Raw genomic sequence first — 18,411 nt, 5'->3', positions numbered from 1 at the left:
CTCTCAAACTCTCAAACTCTCAAACTCTACCTCCACGGCCCAAACTCCACCTCTACGACCCAAACTCCGCCTCCCACACCCCCAAACTCCACCTCCACGGCCCAAACTCCGCCTCCCACGTCCCCTGGGAACCCAAGCACTAGGAAGGGGTTAAGCAAGGCTATTGCATTGGTCCCAGGTTCTCCCTTGTTCCTCTCAACACCTTCAGAGCCATCCTGTGGCTCAGAGGCCCCATCCCCAGAACAAAAGTCACCATGCCCATCCCACATTCCCGAAGCTGGCTCAGGGCACCTACTCACAGGGGTGTTTGCAGTCGGCTCTGGAAATAGGGCATGCTGCTGGGACAAAACATTGTGGGTGAGGACGTGAAGGGAAAATTACAAACCAACCGGCCTGTCCAAATGATTTCTCTCTGTGGAACCTAAAATGACCAGGCATGGTTCACCATTGTTGGAAGCACCGACCTCTGCCTTCCCACACAGAAGAAACTGAGGAGTGGAGGAAAACAAGATATAAATTCTACAGCAGATATTTCTTCGAGGATGGATCATCCCAATATAGAATATAGGCACTTTTTTTTTAACTTTTCCCCCAGAGCATCACTGACTCACATCCCCTCAAATTTTAGAAAAGGCTCCATCTCTCCTGCCTCACGCTATTAAGTGAGCTCATGTGACCCTTCCACCAACAAGAATGTGAAATGTTTCCCAGTGGTTTTGCAATGACAAGTACTGAGAAGTGGCAAGCAGTCTTCTTTCTAGTTTTGCTCAGTAACTTCATTGACCTTGATCTGACAAGCTCTGTCCTTTAAGGACAAAAACTAGCAAATACACATTTAGGCAAGAAGGAAGAAGGGGGCACATGCTGGGGCAGGGATTGGTGGGAGGAAGAGAGAGTTTTTAATTTGTCCTAAAAAGTGTCTAACTTCACTCTTCATCTCCCAAAAACACTTACGTGGGAGTGTGTTTATAAGACATATACTCCGCCTTCTCGCAAAGCCATTTTACAAATAAACACAGAATGAGGATCCTCAGAGCGGAGACCATAGTTGACTTCTAGCAAATGGGAAGGAGCCAGTTACAATACCTTAGAGGGACCTGTAGTTTCAGGTTTTTAGTAGCAGAGGCCAAAAGAAAGTGCTAGGGCACATGGTTTTGCTATCAGCACCAAAAACTGCACAAACTCACCTAGTGAAAACAAAACAAAACAAAACTTTTGCTGTTCAAGCTAGGCCCAAAGGCCGATCACACTCTCACCTCACCTTGGCCCGTCACTACACACCCCTGTGTCCAAAGCAGATGTGGTGCGGCAAAGGAGCAAGACAACTGGGAAAACTAATTTTAAAAAACGAGGAAAAATGGATGCGGGGCTGGGCTCTCTGGGGCCTCCAAATGTGCATACGGGTCCTGTCTGCAGAGGGAAAGCTTGAGAAAGGCCTTTGCTGCTACGGAGAGGGCCAAAGGCATGACCACCTTTCCCTGTCCCCAGCTCTATTCTCTGGCTATGACGGACCAAGACACCTGCAGCAGATAGATAGATGGGCAGGCATCCAGAAGGCCAGTTATAGAAATAAACTTCAAGGGTTTGTTTTTATACAGATATTTTAAATGCTCGCAAGCCCAGACCCGTCCTCGGCTGCTAACGTTAGCGGATTACTCATTCTTCCTTCCAATCACGTCATGTGTGAGGTTCCAGGTGGCTGCGGGGTATTTGCTTACAACGGCTACCGCTGGTTTCCCTGAGAGCTGTTTATTTTTCCAGGCCTCAGGTCATTACATCACCCCGCGGTTTCTGGGCAGGCCAGGAGTGCTGGTTTGGGGGATGGGGGATCCGGCCAGGAGGTGTCGTTGCCTCAGTGACCCCGCATCCCAGTCACCGCAGCTGTCCCGGCAGGAGCTTCCCTGGTGAGGAAGGAGCGGTCCAAAGGCAGCCCAGGGGCCCACCCCGGGCCGAGAGGAGCAGGGCTCTGACGCCAGCAGATAGGAAGGAGCAGGGGTGCTGCGGACATCTGACCGGCCATGCGGACGGTGAGGTAGGCAAACGCTCCCACGTGTGAGGAGACGGGGCTGTGTTTGTGGCAAAACTTACAAGAAATGATTTTCACCTTGTAACCCTGCTGACGGCTCTGTCTCAGGGAAGCAGAGCTCCCATACGCTCCCACATTCAGGGACGTCTGGAAGGAAGCTCTGCCAGGCAAAGAGGCAAGGGAGGAAAAGCAAGTGCTTTTGGATTTCACCCCCAGGGTCGAGTTCTAGGGCCTTCTCAAAATCCCAGATCAGATCATGAAGGAAGTTAATGAGGAAAGGAAAGGAAAGGAAAAGAAAGAGATGGGGAAGGCAGAAGAGAAGTAGAAGGACCCCACCAGTGGCTCCAAGAGGTAGCCAGCCACGGCGGAGCAGAGGGAAAGGGCCTATGTGCCACGAGGGCGTCACTGTGCTGCTCCAAGAGAAGAGGTAAGGCTCACACGACCTTATTTCCTGAGAGTATTTTCCCAGACAAGAAAGCACAGAACTCTGTCATACAGAAAAAGAGAGAGAGAGAGAGAGACTTTTATAAATCATAGCTGTAGGAAAGTGTCTGCACATAGTAAAATTAGAAGCAGTGGGACATGAAATATGGGAAGAAGAATGAGACAAAGCCTAGTTTTCATCATTTCTTTAATCTCTTTGTTCTCTTCTATAAAATGCAGATGATTAAAAAGATTCTTATACTCTAGTTATGTTAAGAAATGCTTTGGTAGCCAGCTTCTGATACCAAAAGCTCCGCAAGAGTTCATATTTGGTCCTAAAAGCAGAACACAGTCTCTGGCCAACACTCGTGTGTGAGAGGATGGCTGGTGTCAAGTTCTAGGGTGTCGGCTGGCCAGGTCTTCCCAAAGGCAAGAGAGCTCTTGGTGCAACAGAGACCAGAATCAGAGACAGGAGCCCAGAGGGGCAAACCCATCGACACTGAGGCTGCCAAGTCCTCAAAAGGCAATACTGACCACGGGGAACACAAGACAAAGCCTTAAAAACAAGGATCGACACCCCCGGGAGGAGAGAAGGAGACAGGATAAGTCTGCAGGCATATGTGTCATGTTATTGCAAAGCTTCAGCTGCCCAGTGGAACCTTTCCAACATCAACAGTCCCCAGGCCAGAAAACAAACCTGGCGTCACAGGGTCTGAGTGTGAAAGAAGGATGTTTGGGGTGGTAGAAGGGACTAGGATGGCCTTCTTGCCTCTAAGAGAGAGTGGGAAGAGCGCTCACCTAGACTGGCTTCTGAGTCCTGCTTCACCCTTTTCATGGGTGGGGCGTGAAGCTCTCCTAACCCAGAATCTTCTGGCAAACTCCAATGGGAAACTGCCTCGGGCGCTTGACCCAGAGGTTCCACTCTGTACCAGAGCCAGCTGCCCAGACACGAGTTATCACTAACATGTTATCTGACTTCTCATCAACCCACATGAGATAAAACGAAGAGCACTTGGCACAAGATTTAAAGATATTCTGTCAAGAGTAGCCATTATTTTTTAAATCATTCATGATATACCTAATTCTGTGTTAGGCATTTCACATATATCATTGAATCCTCAGAAAAACCCTGCAAGGCACTCAGAACCTTGTTTCACAACTAATGAACTTTCTTAAGGTCACTCAGCCTCTCACGGGAAGCCAGCACGGGAAGCCAGGTCTCCTGGTTTGTCTGATACCAAAGCCCATGCTGATGCCATTACGAGGTTTACCACTTCTGTATAAAAATGATCCCTAGCTCTGCCCACAAAAGCCAGACGGCAGGAAGCCTCCCCGGCATCCATTTGTGAGAGACTACACCAGGACAGAATGCCAAAGCTCGGCAAAGGTTCATGTTGGACAGGGCAGGGCCATGTGAGCTGCCCCAAGTTCCTGAGCTGATGATGCAGGCTTCCGTGGGCATGTTTGGAAACATCTCCCAAGGCATGGCCCCTACTTCTGCCTGGTCTATGAGAGGGGCCAGGCATCAGGAGAAAGACACCCCCATGCACACATTCCCGTCCAGATTCTTCTAATTCCGACCCACAGACCAGAGGCCAACAAATTGCTTTCTGTAAGGTGTCAGATAGAAAGCATTTTAGGTTTTGCAGGCCAGACAGTCTCTGTCACAACTATTCAGCTCTGCTGTTCCAGCCCCCAAACAGCCATAGGTGATAGGTAAATAAGTGGGTGTGGCTGTGTTCCAATAAAACTTTATTTGCATGAACAGGCAGCTGGCCATTTGCCAATCCCTGCCTAAATGCCTTTGTGACACCATGTTTTTTTATACATAATTCCATCAAAAGGATCAACAGGTACTGAGTATTACCACTCGATCATGATGGAGAAAGTTCTCAGTTTACCAGAAAATGCCTAAGGTCTAGATCTCTGATAATTATTGCTGACCTCAATTTCTCCCAGGGAGGCTTTGGCTATCCTTGAACTTTCCTCTTCTACACACTAACCCTCCAGACATCACTGGGTCCAACCAGGAAAAAAATGAAGATGGCTGGGTCACACCAACAAAAGGAGGGCGGTTGTACCTTCCTGGATACTATTTCTCCATGAAGACCCAGTAGTCATCCAGTTGGCAACTATCCAGGACAGGTAGGAATGGAAAGCTGAAGAACTTGAGCGGAAGCAAACATCAGATAGCTTCATATCACCACTTCACTTCGCTCGGAGAAAAGAGCCCAAGAACACAAGAACTCAATTCACAAAGATAAATCATTTTCCCCAGCCCCACCCCTACTAGCTGGGACCCAGGATAAGTTGCTTCCTCTCGCTCAGCCTCCATCTCTGCACCTGTCAGATGGAGGCGATAACAACACTTATCTCATTGGGTGGTGGTGAAGCTTCAAGGAGATAACACCTGTAAGGTGTGCAGGATCCGAAAGGATGATTCCGATTTTGATGATGAGGATGATGATGGTGATGATGGTCTTTTCTGTCCTCCCCCAGAGCACTCAAACACAGTGAGCTAGATTCTATAATAGATATAATAGGCAGGCAACAAAGCCCTTGTCCTCACAGAGTTTAGAGCCTTGGTAGAGAAATTAACCACTGGTAGATGAAAGCAATTTCTGGAAGCAACTGCTAAATGTCAAGTGAGTGTTCCAGGCAAAGGGTGATGCAGGATTTCAGAGAGCACTGACTGTCATAGCTGCCACTGGTCACAGAGTGACAATAAAGCCTCTAAATAAAGGCTTTGCAGATCTGTTGGGAGGAGGTGGGGGCCAGGGATAGGGGGACCACTGGCACCAAAACCATGTCACTTTGACTTATCACATTTGTCTAACAGCAAGAGGGGAGGTGGAAGGAGGGTCTACAAAGAAGCTTGAATTGAAGAATTCTCACTGTATGTGGTATCATTAACATTCCCATTTTTCCTACCGCAATGATGATCGCAATAACTAATGTACTTTCAGCTTCTCTTGTCCTCACTGTTTACCACTTAGCCAGGCACTGGTTAAGTACCAGATAGACAGTATCTTGGTTAACCTTTACCCAAAGTCCTTCAAGGGAAAGATCATGACCCCCAGAGAGAGAACTGAGGCTCTGGAAGGATTATTTCACTTGCCTGGATTTCTCACTAAGTGCAGAAGCCTGAAAGCCATTGCAGGTTTTGCTGATTCCAACACCTGTGCTTTAACCACGGCACTGTTCTGTCCAAGACCCTGGCCCATGGGACTCACATGGTCTTCTTCCAACCCCATCATCCCCTATCTCCAGCTTTTGTCAATCAGGGAACCAGACACATGCGGAGGTACTGACCTGCCCACATCACAGAGAAAATCCAGAGATGCTGCATGGGGTCATCAAAATGGGTAACTTCCTTGGTACACTTGAGTTCTCCCACTCCCACCTTTAGGCTAGAGCTGGCAGATGGATACACCTAAAGGGGCTCAATGACAGCCCACTTACTAATTAAAGGTCTTCTAAAACTACCCATCAGTTCAAAGGGATGGATCTTTTGTTTATAGACCTTGATATCCATAGGGAGAAAATGATATGGCTGAAATGAAATTCACCACATTTATGCAGGCATAAATTATGCAGAGGGGCATTTCTCACAATGAAGTCTTAGGCGAATAGAAGGGTGATTTCCCCACGATGGAGATACAGATTGGCTTTGTTAATACACTTTCCTGTCGGTGGACATCCAGTCTTCACTGATGGTGAAATGAACTTTATTGACTTTGGTCTTCATTGATGATAAACGAACTCTATGAAAGAGTCCTACGAATCTGATCACCCTCCAAAACTCGTCACCCTTCTACAAGGAGCTCAGCCAGTACCAAACCTGACCACTCACAAGACCCTCAAAAGATGAGACCAGAAATGACATGACTGTAAGCAACTATTTGGAGCCTTAAAAAAATACATAGAACCGGGGCTCCTGGGTGGCTCAGTTGGTTAAGCAACTGCCTTCGGCTCAGGTTATGATCCTGGAATCCTGGGATAGAGTACCACATCAGGTTCCCTGCTCAGCAGCGAGTCTGCTCTTCCCGCTGACCTCTCTCTCCTGCTCTCTCTCTCTCAGATAAATAAATACAATCTTAAAAAGAAAATCTTAAAAAAAAAAAATACATAGAACCAAGTCTCTTAAGCCTTGTGGTCCAACATTTCCATGCCAGGTCATTTTTTTTTTTTTTTTTCAAATTCTTCTGCATGGCATGTAGAGTCAATTAAAACAGAAAAACATACAGTCAAAAGATTTTTTGCTAAAAGATCAGCTCCTCATGAAAGATGATACCTGAGCTACTAATTGAAGAAAATTAAAGTTGGAAGGGATTCACTCATCTAATCTCGCTTTATAGCTGTAGAAGTTGAAGACAAGACACGTTAGATGACTTGCCCAAGCCCATACTGCGGGTAGTCACGGAGCAACTGTGGGGCAACTGTGGGGCAACTGCAGGCGATTCGGGCACAAACACAATCCCAGGCAGATTATTTACCTGAATTCCTTACATTGGTGTTGTTCAGTTTGGAGTCCTTGATTACCAAGTGCTTAATCCACAGAGTAGGAGCTGTAATTTCTGGGGCAAAAAAAAAAAAAAGAAGAAGTAGTAGTGAGAAAATCTGGGCAAAGGGAGTGGTTAACTTGGAGGGTAGCCCCCAGGCTTCAGGAACTTTTTCTAAAGCCTGAGGCATCAAGGCTTTGAGCTTTCTTCCTCATTTCACATCCACTTTGTCCCAACACCTCTCCCTTCTCACTACGGAAGCTCCTCTCCCCGCCAGCTCATGGGAGCCAACCAGGGCCTCCCCTGCTCAGAGGCAGAGTGGTCTAAGTCCAGAGGCGCTGAGCCGCTCCATCCAGGAATAAAAATATTATCCCAGGAGGTGAGGAGCATGGGCCAAGCCAAGTCTCTCTCAGCTGCTTCCCTGGAAGAAGATTTAAAGGGGATAAATCAACAAATGAATGCCAAACAAACCACAGAGACCATTTTGGAGGAAATGACTGAGCCACAACAGATTTCAGCTTGCTGAGACTCTGTTCCACATGGGAAGGAAAGTGGTGAGTCCAATGTGTGCATCAATATCCTTCCTAATGGTTTCTCATGGACACAGGCTGAATCCTCCAACCAGAGAGCTTGCGGGGGATCTCTAGGCCCTTTGGGGCTTGGGTCACATGATGGACAAGTGGTATGAGAATCGGGAGGACCCTGAACTCAAGAGTGATGAGTCCTTCAGTGAAATTGCTGGGGCGATCTCCCAAGGTGACATGGTCTCCATTTCCCATCTGATCCCTCGAGATCCCCAACTTGCCAAAAATCCAGGAGATTTGTGGATCACAGAAACATCTGAATTTCTAGGCATGAACACATGTATGTATGTTCCACTAAATAACCAGTTGTAAAGGAGAGCTCACATGTCAGTCCTTCTACCTAGAGGTGGGCCTCTGCTCGGGACATCCATAGGCACAGTACTGACCAGTGGCATAATTTCTTTTTATTCCCGTCTCCCGGTCCAGTCTCATGATCCAGGTCTGGATACACTCAGCTGAAAGCTGCTCAAAGTTTGCTGCGTATTGCACTGACAGCCGAACCCCGGTGTCAGACTTTCTAGAAACTGCATTTTGCCAAGCTTCCTACTTCCCCTCATGGGAGCCTGGAGTATATGGCAAAGTGCACTGAAGAATGTAGGCCATGAGCAGCTCAAACTCAAAATAGAGGCCAGCCTTCTGCACCCCACACTCCTCCTGTCTAGCCCTCATACCCCCAGGGACATTCAGCCTCTATCTACCTACCAGCAATACTATGTCTCTTGTCCTAGAATTCCCTCTCAAATGCTCTCAAGGTCCAACTTTGTCAAACCAGGTCCACTAACCAATCTCTTTCCTCCTACTTTCCTACTATACCTCAGCCTCACCATACTCTCCCCCTCTGTCCATATCAGTCCCCCCACTGCCCTGATTCTTCCCTTCCCCTTTCACAATCCAGCCCGGGTACTGTCTCTTCACATAGTCTTCCCCCAGACCACTATGATCTCCTTTCTCCCCAAAATGTCCACTACAATAAAAACTAAGACCCTATAATTTAACATCTAAAGCTCTCCAGTAGTTGCCATTGTCTTGAGAGCAAAGGCTTCATCTCAACTACTCCTTCTTGGTCCCCCAGAGGCCTACCACAATGGTGGGCACAGAGAAGGGACTTGTAAGTGTTGGTTCATCTACTGAAGGGACAGTGCTGGCCTGTCTTTCTCAGCCATGGCTCTTTGGTCTTGGCAGCTCAAAGGGTCCATCCAGGCTGTGTTATTATTGGACATCAGCAGCTAGGCAGGAAGCCTGGCTAGAACAGAGGGCCTTTCCAGAAGTAGAGAGTGTACCAGTTCCTGGGAGGATCTGCATTTTTTTTAAAGGTTAAAACAACCCAGCCTAACCTGGGGAAAACTGAAATTAAAAAAGAAAAAAATAATAATAAAGTTTATACAAACATCCAAAGGAAAGATGTTCCTCAGATCTAAAAATGGTTGGGAGTATACGAGTCGGAAGTGATACAAGAGCTTACCATCTCCATCGAACACGGGCTGAGTCTCCATCGTGGGTGTCGGCTTCGACCCGTCATCTGAATTGAGAGTTAAAAAGAATCGAAAAGAGACTACCATTATTGAGGTAAATACTATCTACTCTCCAGCACTGTTGAATGATTGGGGTTTGCACATGGCCCGGCCAAGTCCCAATGAAAAGACCAAAGAGAAAGGAAAGAAAGAAAGAAAGAACAGGAAGGAAAAAAAGAACCACAGAGAGACACCAACAGTAAGACAAATCCAGGTGTATGTTCACCATCCCAGGGGTGGGACAAAAGGGAACTCAACTGTCATGGTCTTGGAAGGCCCTTCCTCATCAACCCACATGACCCGGCAGGATGACTATCAGCCGTGGTCCTCCCTGCAGGAAAGCTGGGGTGTGGGGGTGGGTGTGTACCTTCCCTAGCAGTCCTGAGCTTTGGGCCAGGCATGTTAGGGTAAGGCTGGCATACTTCGTGGCCTCAAATCCTGGTGTCCCCAGTTCCTTCCTGCCCTTTTGTGAAAGGTACCAGCCAAGTACCTAGTGGTCCTCATTGAAGAGCTTCAGGCAAACAAGAGGCTGTGCTTATTCCCTCCCAAACACCTAGCTATTTCTCTATCCTCCCCTAAAAAGGAAGAAAAGGCAGGAAGGACCATCCTCTCTCCAGTATGCTGAACTGGAGAGAATCCAGAATCCCTAGAATACTTCTAAGTATGAAACACCGTGCCCGCCTGTTCCCAGGGAGAGGTTGGGGGCAAGCAAGATAGAAGGGGATGTGAGAAACTGAAGCCTGGACTGGCTTGGAAATTTCTACAGCAGATGACGGGAGCACAAAGCTCCCAGGAACAAGTCCTAATGCACAGGGTCCCAGCAGAGAGTCGGCCACTCTTCGCAGAGCGAGAATGCCTGCAGCGGAGGAGTGAGTGTAGACTTTGCCTTCCTTCAAGACGCTGGGTTACTTCCACCAAGATCCCCCCAAATCTCAGTGCAGGTCAGTGTCTCTCGACTTTTCATCACTGCCCAGCTAAAGAGCATTTTTAGACTTTTTCTTCCTAATCGCCTTCCTAATGAAATATTCATAACACAGACACTGCATGTGTATCTGCTTCTGTACTGTATGTGTATCTGTTCTTTATATGAAAAAAGAACAAGAGTTCTTTTGTCCCCCTGCCTCCCCCCACCCCCAGTCAACTTCCCTTTCTTGATATCTCTGCCTCCAGTGAGAATGCATAGTTTAGAGATTTCTCTGTGTTCTCCCTGGGCAGGGGCGGGGGTGGGCGTGGGGTAGGGGAAGAAGAGCCCCGTGGTCTCAGGCAGTGGGATGATTACACCATCCCCCAGAGATCTTGTACAACTGAACACTACATTCTCCACGCACTAACTATTTTTTGGTCATTTTATTCATTTAACTGCTATGTATTTATTTATATTTATTTGTTTGTTTTACCAACAGTTCTTATTGTTAAGAAGAATAAATACCAGTTATTATAATTGGTATAACAACTGGTATTTATTTATTTTAATGGAAGAATAATCAACATACACTATGGTATTAGTTTCAGGTGTACAACATAGTGAGCTGGTGTTCACGGTTGTTACAAAATGATCACCCCAGTAAGTCTAGTTCCCTCTCTCACCGCACCAAGGTGTCACAGTATTACTGGATATAGTCCCTGTGTTGCACACTACATCCCCATGTCTTATTTATTTTGTAACTGGAAGGTTATACCTCTTAATCCCCTCCACCGAGTTCATTAACAATGGAGAAAGCAAGTTCTCAGAGAGTCTCTGAGACGCCAGTCAGATCAGCCTTAATAACAAACCCCCCACCACCCGCCGCCATTTGGAGCTCCCAAAACCTTTGGCCGACTTCCCTGCATCTTATCAGGGAGGGAGGAAAAACACAGAGTTCTGATCCCTTTCTTGAGCGTCAGACTCACACCCCACCCTTGGGATCTTCAGACTGGAGCTCTAGAGAGACCCTAATCATGGCCAGAGGCTGAGGCCAGCAGCCCCACCGTCGGGTGACACATGACTCTGCTATTATTCTCCTCGGCTGACACCAAGACCCAGCTCCTACCGGGGCCGAGGCGACCCTGCACCAGCTGACAATCATCCCTAGGAACAAGATATGGGCAGGGGGAGAGGAGTGAACTTGCTGGATAGCTCGTTTGCCTCCAACCGGAGTCCAGAACAGGCATCTTTTGATGCACAACCATGTAAGTTTGATCTGAAAGTCACTGAAGGAGAATAAACACAGAGCAGAACCGCACAATGTCACTTTTTTTTAATAGCATCACTTCCCCTGACTCTATTAACATCTCTTTCCACTGAATTCAATCAGCCACTGAATGAAGGCTTGTGGCAGCTGCAAGGCGCATTTGGTTGCTCCTCCGGATGCAGAGTTCACAGTCTAAGGAGTCCGGCCCCACAGGCTCAGGCCCTCCTCCTGGGATGGCTTCACTTTAGGGGCCTCCAGGGCCACAGAGGGAAAGGGAGAAATCAAACATTCCCGGAGGGACAATGGTGAGAACCCAAGTGAAAAATGGCTCCTGCGAGATTTTAATATTCAACTAAAAATCCCCCCATATTCCAAGAGCCGTAGCTCTCTCAGGAGCAGGGTAACAGAGAACATTCTGCTGCTTCCTCCCACCAATCCAATGACAGTCTCGGGCGGCCCATCTGGTGTAGCGATTAGCAACGTTCCGTTGCCCAGGGGAGGAAGGAGTGTTTCCAGTCTCCCGGGAAAGTTTGGCACTTGTGCGGGCCCAGGACCTCCACAGTTGCCCAGACGCAGGCCCAGGGCCCGAAGCACCTGAAGGCACGTGTGGGCAGTGAATCTTCCTGCCGGGCGGGGTCACCACGGGTAAGGAGGTATAGCCAGACCGCCACAGTGGAGGCCCTAGACAGAAATCTTTATGAAGTGAGAAAAGACAAGGTGCCCCGCTGCCAGGAGAACCACCTGTGAAATTCAGCTGCCCAAAGGATGAGAAGCCAAGCCAAAGCCAACAGGACCCTCTGACCATCATCTCCGGGCACCTGGGCCCCTGGCTCCCAACCCAGCAAACAAGCACACCCTTCGACCAAACACAGGTCCAAGGCCTGGGTCCAAGGTCCACATCAGTTCAGCTTCCTGGCAGGCCTTGAGACAATACCGGGCCCCACACTGAGCCCTGGGGAAAGAGAAAAGCTTCCGCTTAGTCTCCCTGTCTCCAGTGGGGGCACACTCCACATCCTGGCTTTACATCCAAAAAACTGGGTTACCTGAGCCCCTCACTTTTCTTCTCTGGGTAGTGATAGCTTCTTCTGAAATGAAGGGTGCCCCAGTCTTGGGACAAGGTGCAGGACTAAAGATTTAAAAGCTCAGGAGCAAGGACTTTAAAGGTATGAATGCTATGAGTATAAAGCATCTTAACCAAGTGCTTATTTTTCAAATTGGATTTACAAAATTAAAATCCTATCAAAGTTTTTAAATTTAAAAAAAAAAGTAAACCTTTCAACTCAGTAAGAAGATGAACAACCTGATTTTAAAATGAACAAAATACTATAGTAGACATTTCACCAAAGAAGATGCACGAACAGCTGAAGGATGCCTGAAAAGATGCTCAACATGATTAGTTACTAAGAAAATACAGATTAAAACCACTATGTACCTACTAGAATAGCTAAGATTTTAAAAATAGGAAATACCAAATGTTGGCCAGGGTGTGGAGAGACAAAAGCCCTCATTCCTTGCTGTGGAAATAGAAAATAGAGTAGCCATGCTGGAGAACAGTTTGGCAATTTGTTTGAAATGTGAAACATAAACTTACCATTCGACTCAGAAATTCCGCTCTTGGGAATCTGTCCAAGAAAAAGAAAAACATGTCCACCCAGAGACATGTGTGCAGAGATCCATAGCACTATCACTTACAAAAGCCTCAAACTGGAAACAACCCAAATGTTTGTCAACTGGTGAACAGGCCACAGATGGGGATAGGGCCCTATCATGGAATACTACGCAGCGACGAAAAATAATGAATTCCGAATACAAGTGACATTATCGATAAACTTCAAAAACATTAGACTAAATGAAAGATTAGCCATGTACAAATGCTCATATTGTAGGATTCCACTTAGATGAAAAGCTTAGTAAAGATAAGTCTATAGAGTCCAGATCTGCAGGTGCCCAGGGCTGGAGGACGCAGTGGGGTGTAACCAGAAGCCGGTCCAAGGTTTCCTTTTGGAGTGATGGAAATGTTCACTGGTAATGGCTACACGATGCTCTAAATGTGCTAAACTCATTGAACTGTATGTTTATGATGGGTGAATTTTATGGTATATAATCATGCTTCAGTAAAGCTGTTAGAGTACCAATGTCCTCTCAGATTCAACCTCAGGCAGCAGCTGCTAAATTATTTCAGTGATCCTTAATTGGCAGGGAGACTCCCACATATTTTAAAGAAAAATGTATCTCAATCTCAGTTGACACATAAGTTCATGGTGATGTAATATCTCGTGCTCATTGTTGGTGGTGCTTTTGGACCTCACATAGTAGGATGTTAGTCCTCTTTAACACCACTACACTCTTCCAGAACAAGAAGAGGAGAGGCCACTGCAAACGCCAATTCGAAGATTATCGTTTTCCTTACAGGGAGAAAAATGTAAATTCGGAAATAGTGGCGGGGAGGGGGAATAAAAGCAAAAAAAAAAAAAAAAAAAAGGCAAGCTTACATTCATGACTAAATGAATGAGGCAAAGCTGAAAGAATTTCTCAAGGATGATGTCAAGATCTGCAATAATGAGACCACTTTGGTTTTGCAACACTCCATTTGAGGCAGGTGGCTTTCCTCATCTAGTCTCACCAATGGCCAGCACAGAGGACGTCACTGGGCAGATAAAAAGAGATGGCGTCACAGAGGAAGAAAGTGATTTGTTCCGGGCCCAGAGGCAGGGAGCAGCTCTGGAAACTGCCCAGGCCCAGGATCCTGGAGTTTGGCCTTCCAGTTTCTCCAACCCCCAACCCTGTCTCTTCCTTAAGGTGCAGCCCCGCAAAGCCACACCCCCCGCATGGGTTCCGCGAGCCTGTCCAGACAGTGGGTTTGTGTGACAGCACAATTCCTTGCCCTGCGAGAAGGTCTGGCCCACGCACAGACAGCTGGAAGTCACTTCGACCCCTGATGACACCGTTCAAAGCCTCCTCTGTTTGGCTTTTTGATTCCTGATTGACATTCTCTGGCAAGTGGAGATAAATGCAGGCTGAGGACAAATGTTGATCCGCTCTGACTATTCTCAGCGAAAGACTTTTCAGAATAACAAACAAAACAAAACAAAAACTCAAAAACATTGGTGTGCTTAAGGGACTGAATAGAGCCCAAGAGGTCCAGGGAAGCAGGGCCTGGCCTTTCAAGGGGCTGGCGAGTCCACGAGGAGTTAATTGTTTGAGTATACAATGAGTTTATTCTGACCACATACAAAGAGCTTTCTCTTCCAGGTCCTTCAAAAGCAAATGTGTCAAAGGGGCCAGAGGAGGAATCTGTATTAATGGCAGCTCTTGGGGTCTCTGAGACTGAGGAGCCTTGGAGAATGAGGAAAAAAGAAATTCCCCCCTCCCAAGATTCGGAAGGTCTCTCCACGATCCCAAGCCCCCTTCGATTCTTGGGCTCTGCCCAAGCCATGTCCATCACCAGCCACTTCCCTCGTGAATTATTTTAGACCGCCATTGGTCGTCTTTTACAAAGACATGGAGAGAAACTTCAGCCTGGCAGAAGTACTGGAAGGTTCTTGGTTTTGACGGGACCACATTTATGCCAGAGCCACCAGCCCCCTCAGCTTGTGACTCAGGGACCCAGTGTGGAAATTGGAGTGATGTATTCTGGGCATCACAGGGAGACACCGGTGCCTTTTGCAAAAGTCCCTTAAGACCCTGACCCAAATCATGTGAGGAGGAGGATGGAATTTTCGTCAACATTTCCTGAGATGCACGTCCCAGGAACAATGAGGCTCAGACATGTAGTATGAGCTTTCCTAATCCTGACCTTTGAGAACAGCGGTTATCTGGGCACCTTGGGTCCTTTCCAGAGCAAGAGATCAGTGTTTTACATTCCATCTACCCACCTGCACACTCCCTCCCCAAAGAAGTAGAAACAAGCTCAAAGCTGTTTTTTTGCAAACAATTCCCTACATCCTCAAGCTCCACATTCCCCTGAATAAGAGCAAAAACATGATGCTGGTGAAAAAAATAGACCAGACATGGAAGAAGAAGAGAAGAAAGAGGAGGAGGAGGGAGAGGAGGGGGGGAAGGGGGGGAGGAAGGGAGATGAGAAACCACCAGCAGCAGAGTCAGTTCCGAGCTGGGTTCACAAAGAGAAGTGGGCTAGTTTTTTTTAACTCTATTTTGAAAAAAATGATAGATTCCCAGGAAACTGCAAAAATAATACAGGAAAGTTCCATGTACGTCTTGCCCAGTTTCCCTTGATGGTAACATCATCATAGCGAACCTACAAATATGTAGGTCACCTCATTGTTGTACAATATCAGAGTCAGGACTTTGAAGGGGGGTCATCCATGGACCTCATCCACATTCCGCCAGTTTTACGGGTACTCATGTGTGTATGTGTGTCAGGGAGGGGGGTATTTCTATGCAACTTTATCCACGTGCTGATTCGTGTGACCACAGTTAAAAGACAGAACTATTCCATCACCATGAAGATCTCCCTCTACGGCCCCTTGATCATCATACGTGCCCTCCTCCACCCCATCTCTCACCCTGGCCACCACTGATCCTTTCCCCATCTTTACAATCTTGTCTTTTCTAGAATGTTATTTAAATGGAATCATGCAGGAAGTGACCTTTTGAAACGAGCTTCTCTCACTCTGCATAATGCCTTTGAGGTCTATCCAAGTCGTGGTTTGCACACACGGATGGCTTGTGCTCTCTTACCGCTAGATCGTGTTCCACGGGGTGGAGGCACTGAGCTGTGTTTCACCCACAGAAGGACATCTGAGTGGTTTTCCTCTTCGGCTACCACAGATAAGGCTACCGTGATCATCCACATTTGGGTTCTTGAGTACACACAAGTTTTCATTTGTCTGGAATAAAGGCTCGGGAGTACCATGGCTAGATTATAGGATAACTGTTTGTTTTGTTTTTCACTCTGTAAACAAACTTTCAAAGTATATCTCCTGGAGGGTGTATCATTTTACATTTTTACCAACGATGTGTGAAACATCCAGTTTCTCCACAGCCTTACCACCATTTGGTATTGTCCCTAATTTTTTTTTTTCTTAATTTTAGCTATTCTAGTAGGTGTGTAGTGATATCCTCTCATGATCTTAATTGGCATTTCTTTATGGCTAATGATGTTGAAGATCTTTTTGATGTGTGTATCTGCCTTCTGCATCTGAGCTCTGGTAAAATGTCTATTCATGGATTTTGTCCATTTTTAAATGGAACTGCTTTTCAACAGGTTGAGTTTCTGAGAGCTCATTACATGTTCCAGATAGAAGTCCTACACTGGATATGTGGTTGGTAAGTATTTCCTCCCAGTCTGTACTTTTTTTGTTCTCTGAACAAGATCTTTCAGAGCCAGTTCTTAATTTTGATGAGGTCAGATTTCACAAATTTTAAATTTGGGGGATCATGTGATTATAGTTCTAAGACAAAAAAGCTCTAGACTCATCTATCTATGATTTCTGAGAATCTCCTCCTATATTTTCTTTTAAAAGTTTTAATAGTTTTACATTTTACATTTAAGTCCAAGATCCACTTTGAATTCATTTTTGTGTAAGAAAATGGGGTTTGGGGTTTCTTGTTTTTGTTTTTGCCTACAGATATCCAGTCGCTACAGTGCCATCCTCCTCAGAACTGCTTTCTGTCTCTGTCCCATCAGTTTGCCAGCCTTGGGCAGGCCTTTCTCTGGGTTCCTTACTCTGCTCCACTGATCTTTGTGTCTATCCCTTGGCCGACACCACACTGTACTGAGTACTAGAGCACTGTAGGTCTTCACCAGGGTATTATGATTTCAACTTCGTCACATTCTAGAAAAGGCAAAATTATGGAGACAGTAAAAAGAGCAGGGGTTGCCAGGACTGGAGAGCACAGAGGATTTTTAGGATAGCGAAAATACTCTGTGTAATATTGAAATGGTGGACATGTGCCATTATACACCTGTCCATTTCCACAGAAATGCCAGCACCGAGAGTGGGCACTAATGTAAACCATGGGTCCTGGGTGATGACAACGGGTCAGTGAAGATTCACTGATTATAATGAATGTGTCACTCTGGCGTACACGTTGATAGTAGGGCACCTCTGCCTGTGTGGGGGCAGGGGCTGTATGGGAGATCTGTGTACTTTCCTCTTAATTCTGCTGTGGAGCTAAAACTACTCTAAAAAAAAGAAGTCTTTTTTTTTTTTTTTTAAGAAAAAAGAAATGAAACAAACATTTTTAAAAAGGGAAAGGTCACAGCATTTGTTCGGAAGAACACAGGGAAGCGTGAATTGAAACTTTATCAAGGGTCATGGGGGAGTAAAGCATGAAAGCTCTCTTTGTTTTTAAAAGAAATCAGAGTGATACCTCCCACTTCATTTTTCATTTTCAAAATGTCGTAGCTCTTCTAGCTCCATTGCCTTTCCATGTAGACTTTCAAATAAGCAGCTCTTGGATCTCTGTTTTCCTTCAGCTGGCACAGAATTGGGTACGGCAGGACCCGAGAGTGGGGATTCGTTGGCCTCTCCCCCAGGAGCTGCGTGGTGCTCTGAGCTGGAGACAGGGGCTCAGATGTGGCCCAGAGACCTCTGTGTGCACATGCGGAAATCTCTGCTTCCAGCTGCGTTCCTGGACCATGCCTGGAACTGAACTCAAGGGACAGCGAGCCAATGAACAAATTCTCAGTGGCCTGACCATCTGAGTCCTCACCTGGACCTGGGGGACCCCACAAAGGTACCAGGCAATGGGATCAAGAACGTGAATGGCAAGTCATCAGAGAGGGAGACATACCACAAGACTCTTAAGTGCAGAAAACAAACGGAGGGTTGCTGAGGTGGGTGGGGGATGGGGCAACGGGTGATGGGCACTGAGGAGGGCACGTGATGTGATGAGCAAAACTGATACACAACTGATGAATCACTGAACTCTACATCCGAATCTAATGATGTACTGTATGTTGGCTAATTGAATTTAGATTAAAAATAAAAAAAGAACTTGCCAGTGGGCCAAGCTCATCCCAGGCACCTTCCCCAAGAGTCTTTCCTTCAAGGCTCTGGCCATGGGGACTACCAACCAGGGCTGGGTGGAGGGGCCACCTACTTTGCCTCCCAGCAGAGGTGACAGTTTCCCAGCACCTAGAAACCTGTGCCTCCTGGGGAGGCTTTCCCTCCCCCTGAAGGGAACCTCTCTAAGAAAGAGGCTAAGGACCATTAGAATGTGAGTTCC

The 18,411-nt window shown here is 46.8% G+C and overlaps 1 protein-coding gene and 1 long non-coding RNA gene across 4 annotated transcripts in view; one reads left to right on the top strand and one right to left on the bottom strand.

The window, feature by feature from the left end:
• The window catches only part of SMOC1 (SPARC related modular calcium binding 1), a 148,575-nt gene that overhangs the window by 28,818 nt on the left and 101,346 nt on the right, over positions 1–18,411 (bottom strand). For all 3 annotated transcript variants that reach the window (XM_059182450.1, XM_059182451.1, XM_059182452.1), the window contains exons 6-7: positions 8,998–9,087; positions 6,946–7,026 (exon numbers count right to left, since the gene is read on the bottom strand). In XM_059182450.1, coding sequence (XP_059038433.1) covers positions 6,946–7,026; positions 8,998–9,087 — 171 coding nt within the window. The remainder of the gene's footprint in view (positions 1–6,945; positions 7,027–8,997; positions 9,088–18,411) is intronic.
• LOC131836743 (uncharacterized) lies at positions 1,778–18,201 on the top strand. Its single transcript, XR_009355744.1, has 3 exons — positions 1,778–2,032; positions 16,445–16,506; positions 17,660–18,201. It is a non-coding gene; the product is annotated as an uncharacterized LOC131836743 (long non-coding RNA).

The sequence above is a fragment of the Mustela lutreola genome, chromosome 7 (genome assembly GCF_030435805.1).
Source record: "Mustela lutreola isolate mMusLut2 chromosome 7, mMusLut2.pri, whole genome shotgun sequence".
In the NCBI taxonomy this organism is placed as follows: Eukaryota; Metazoa; Chordata; class Mammalia; order Carnivora; family Mustelidae; genus Mustela; species Mustela lutreola.
This window is presented reverse-complemented; position numbering and strand designations above follow the sequence as displayed.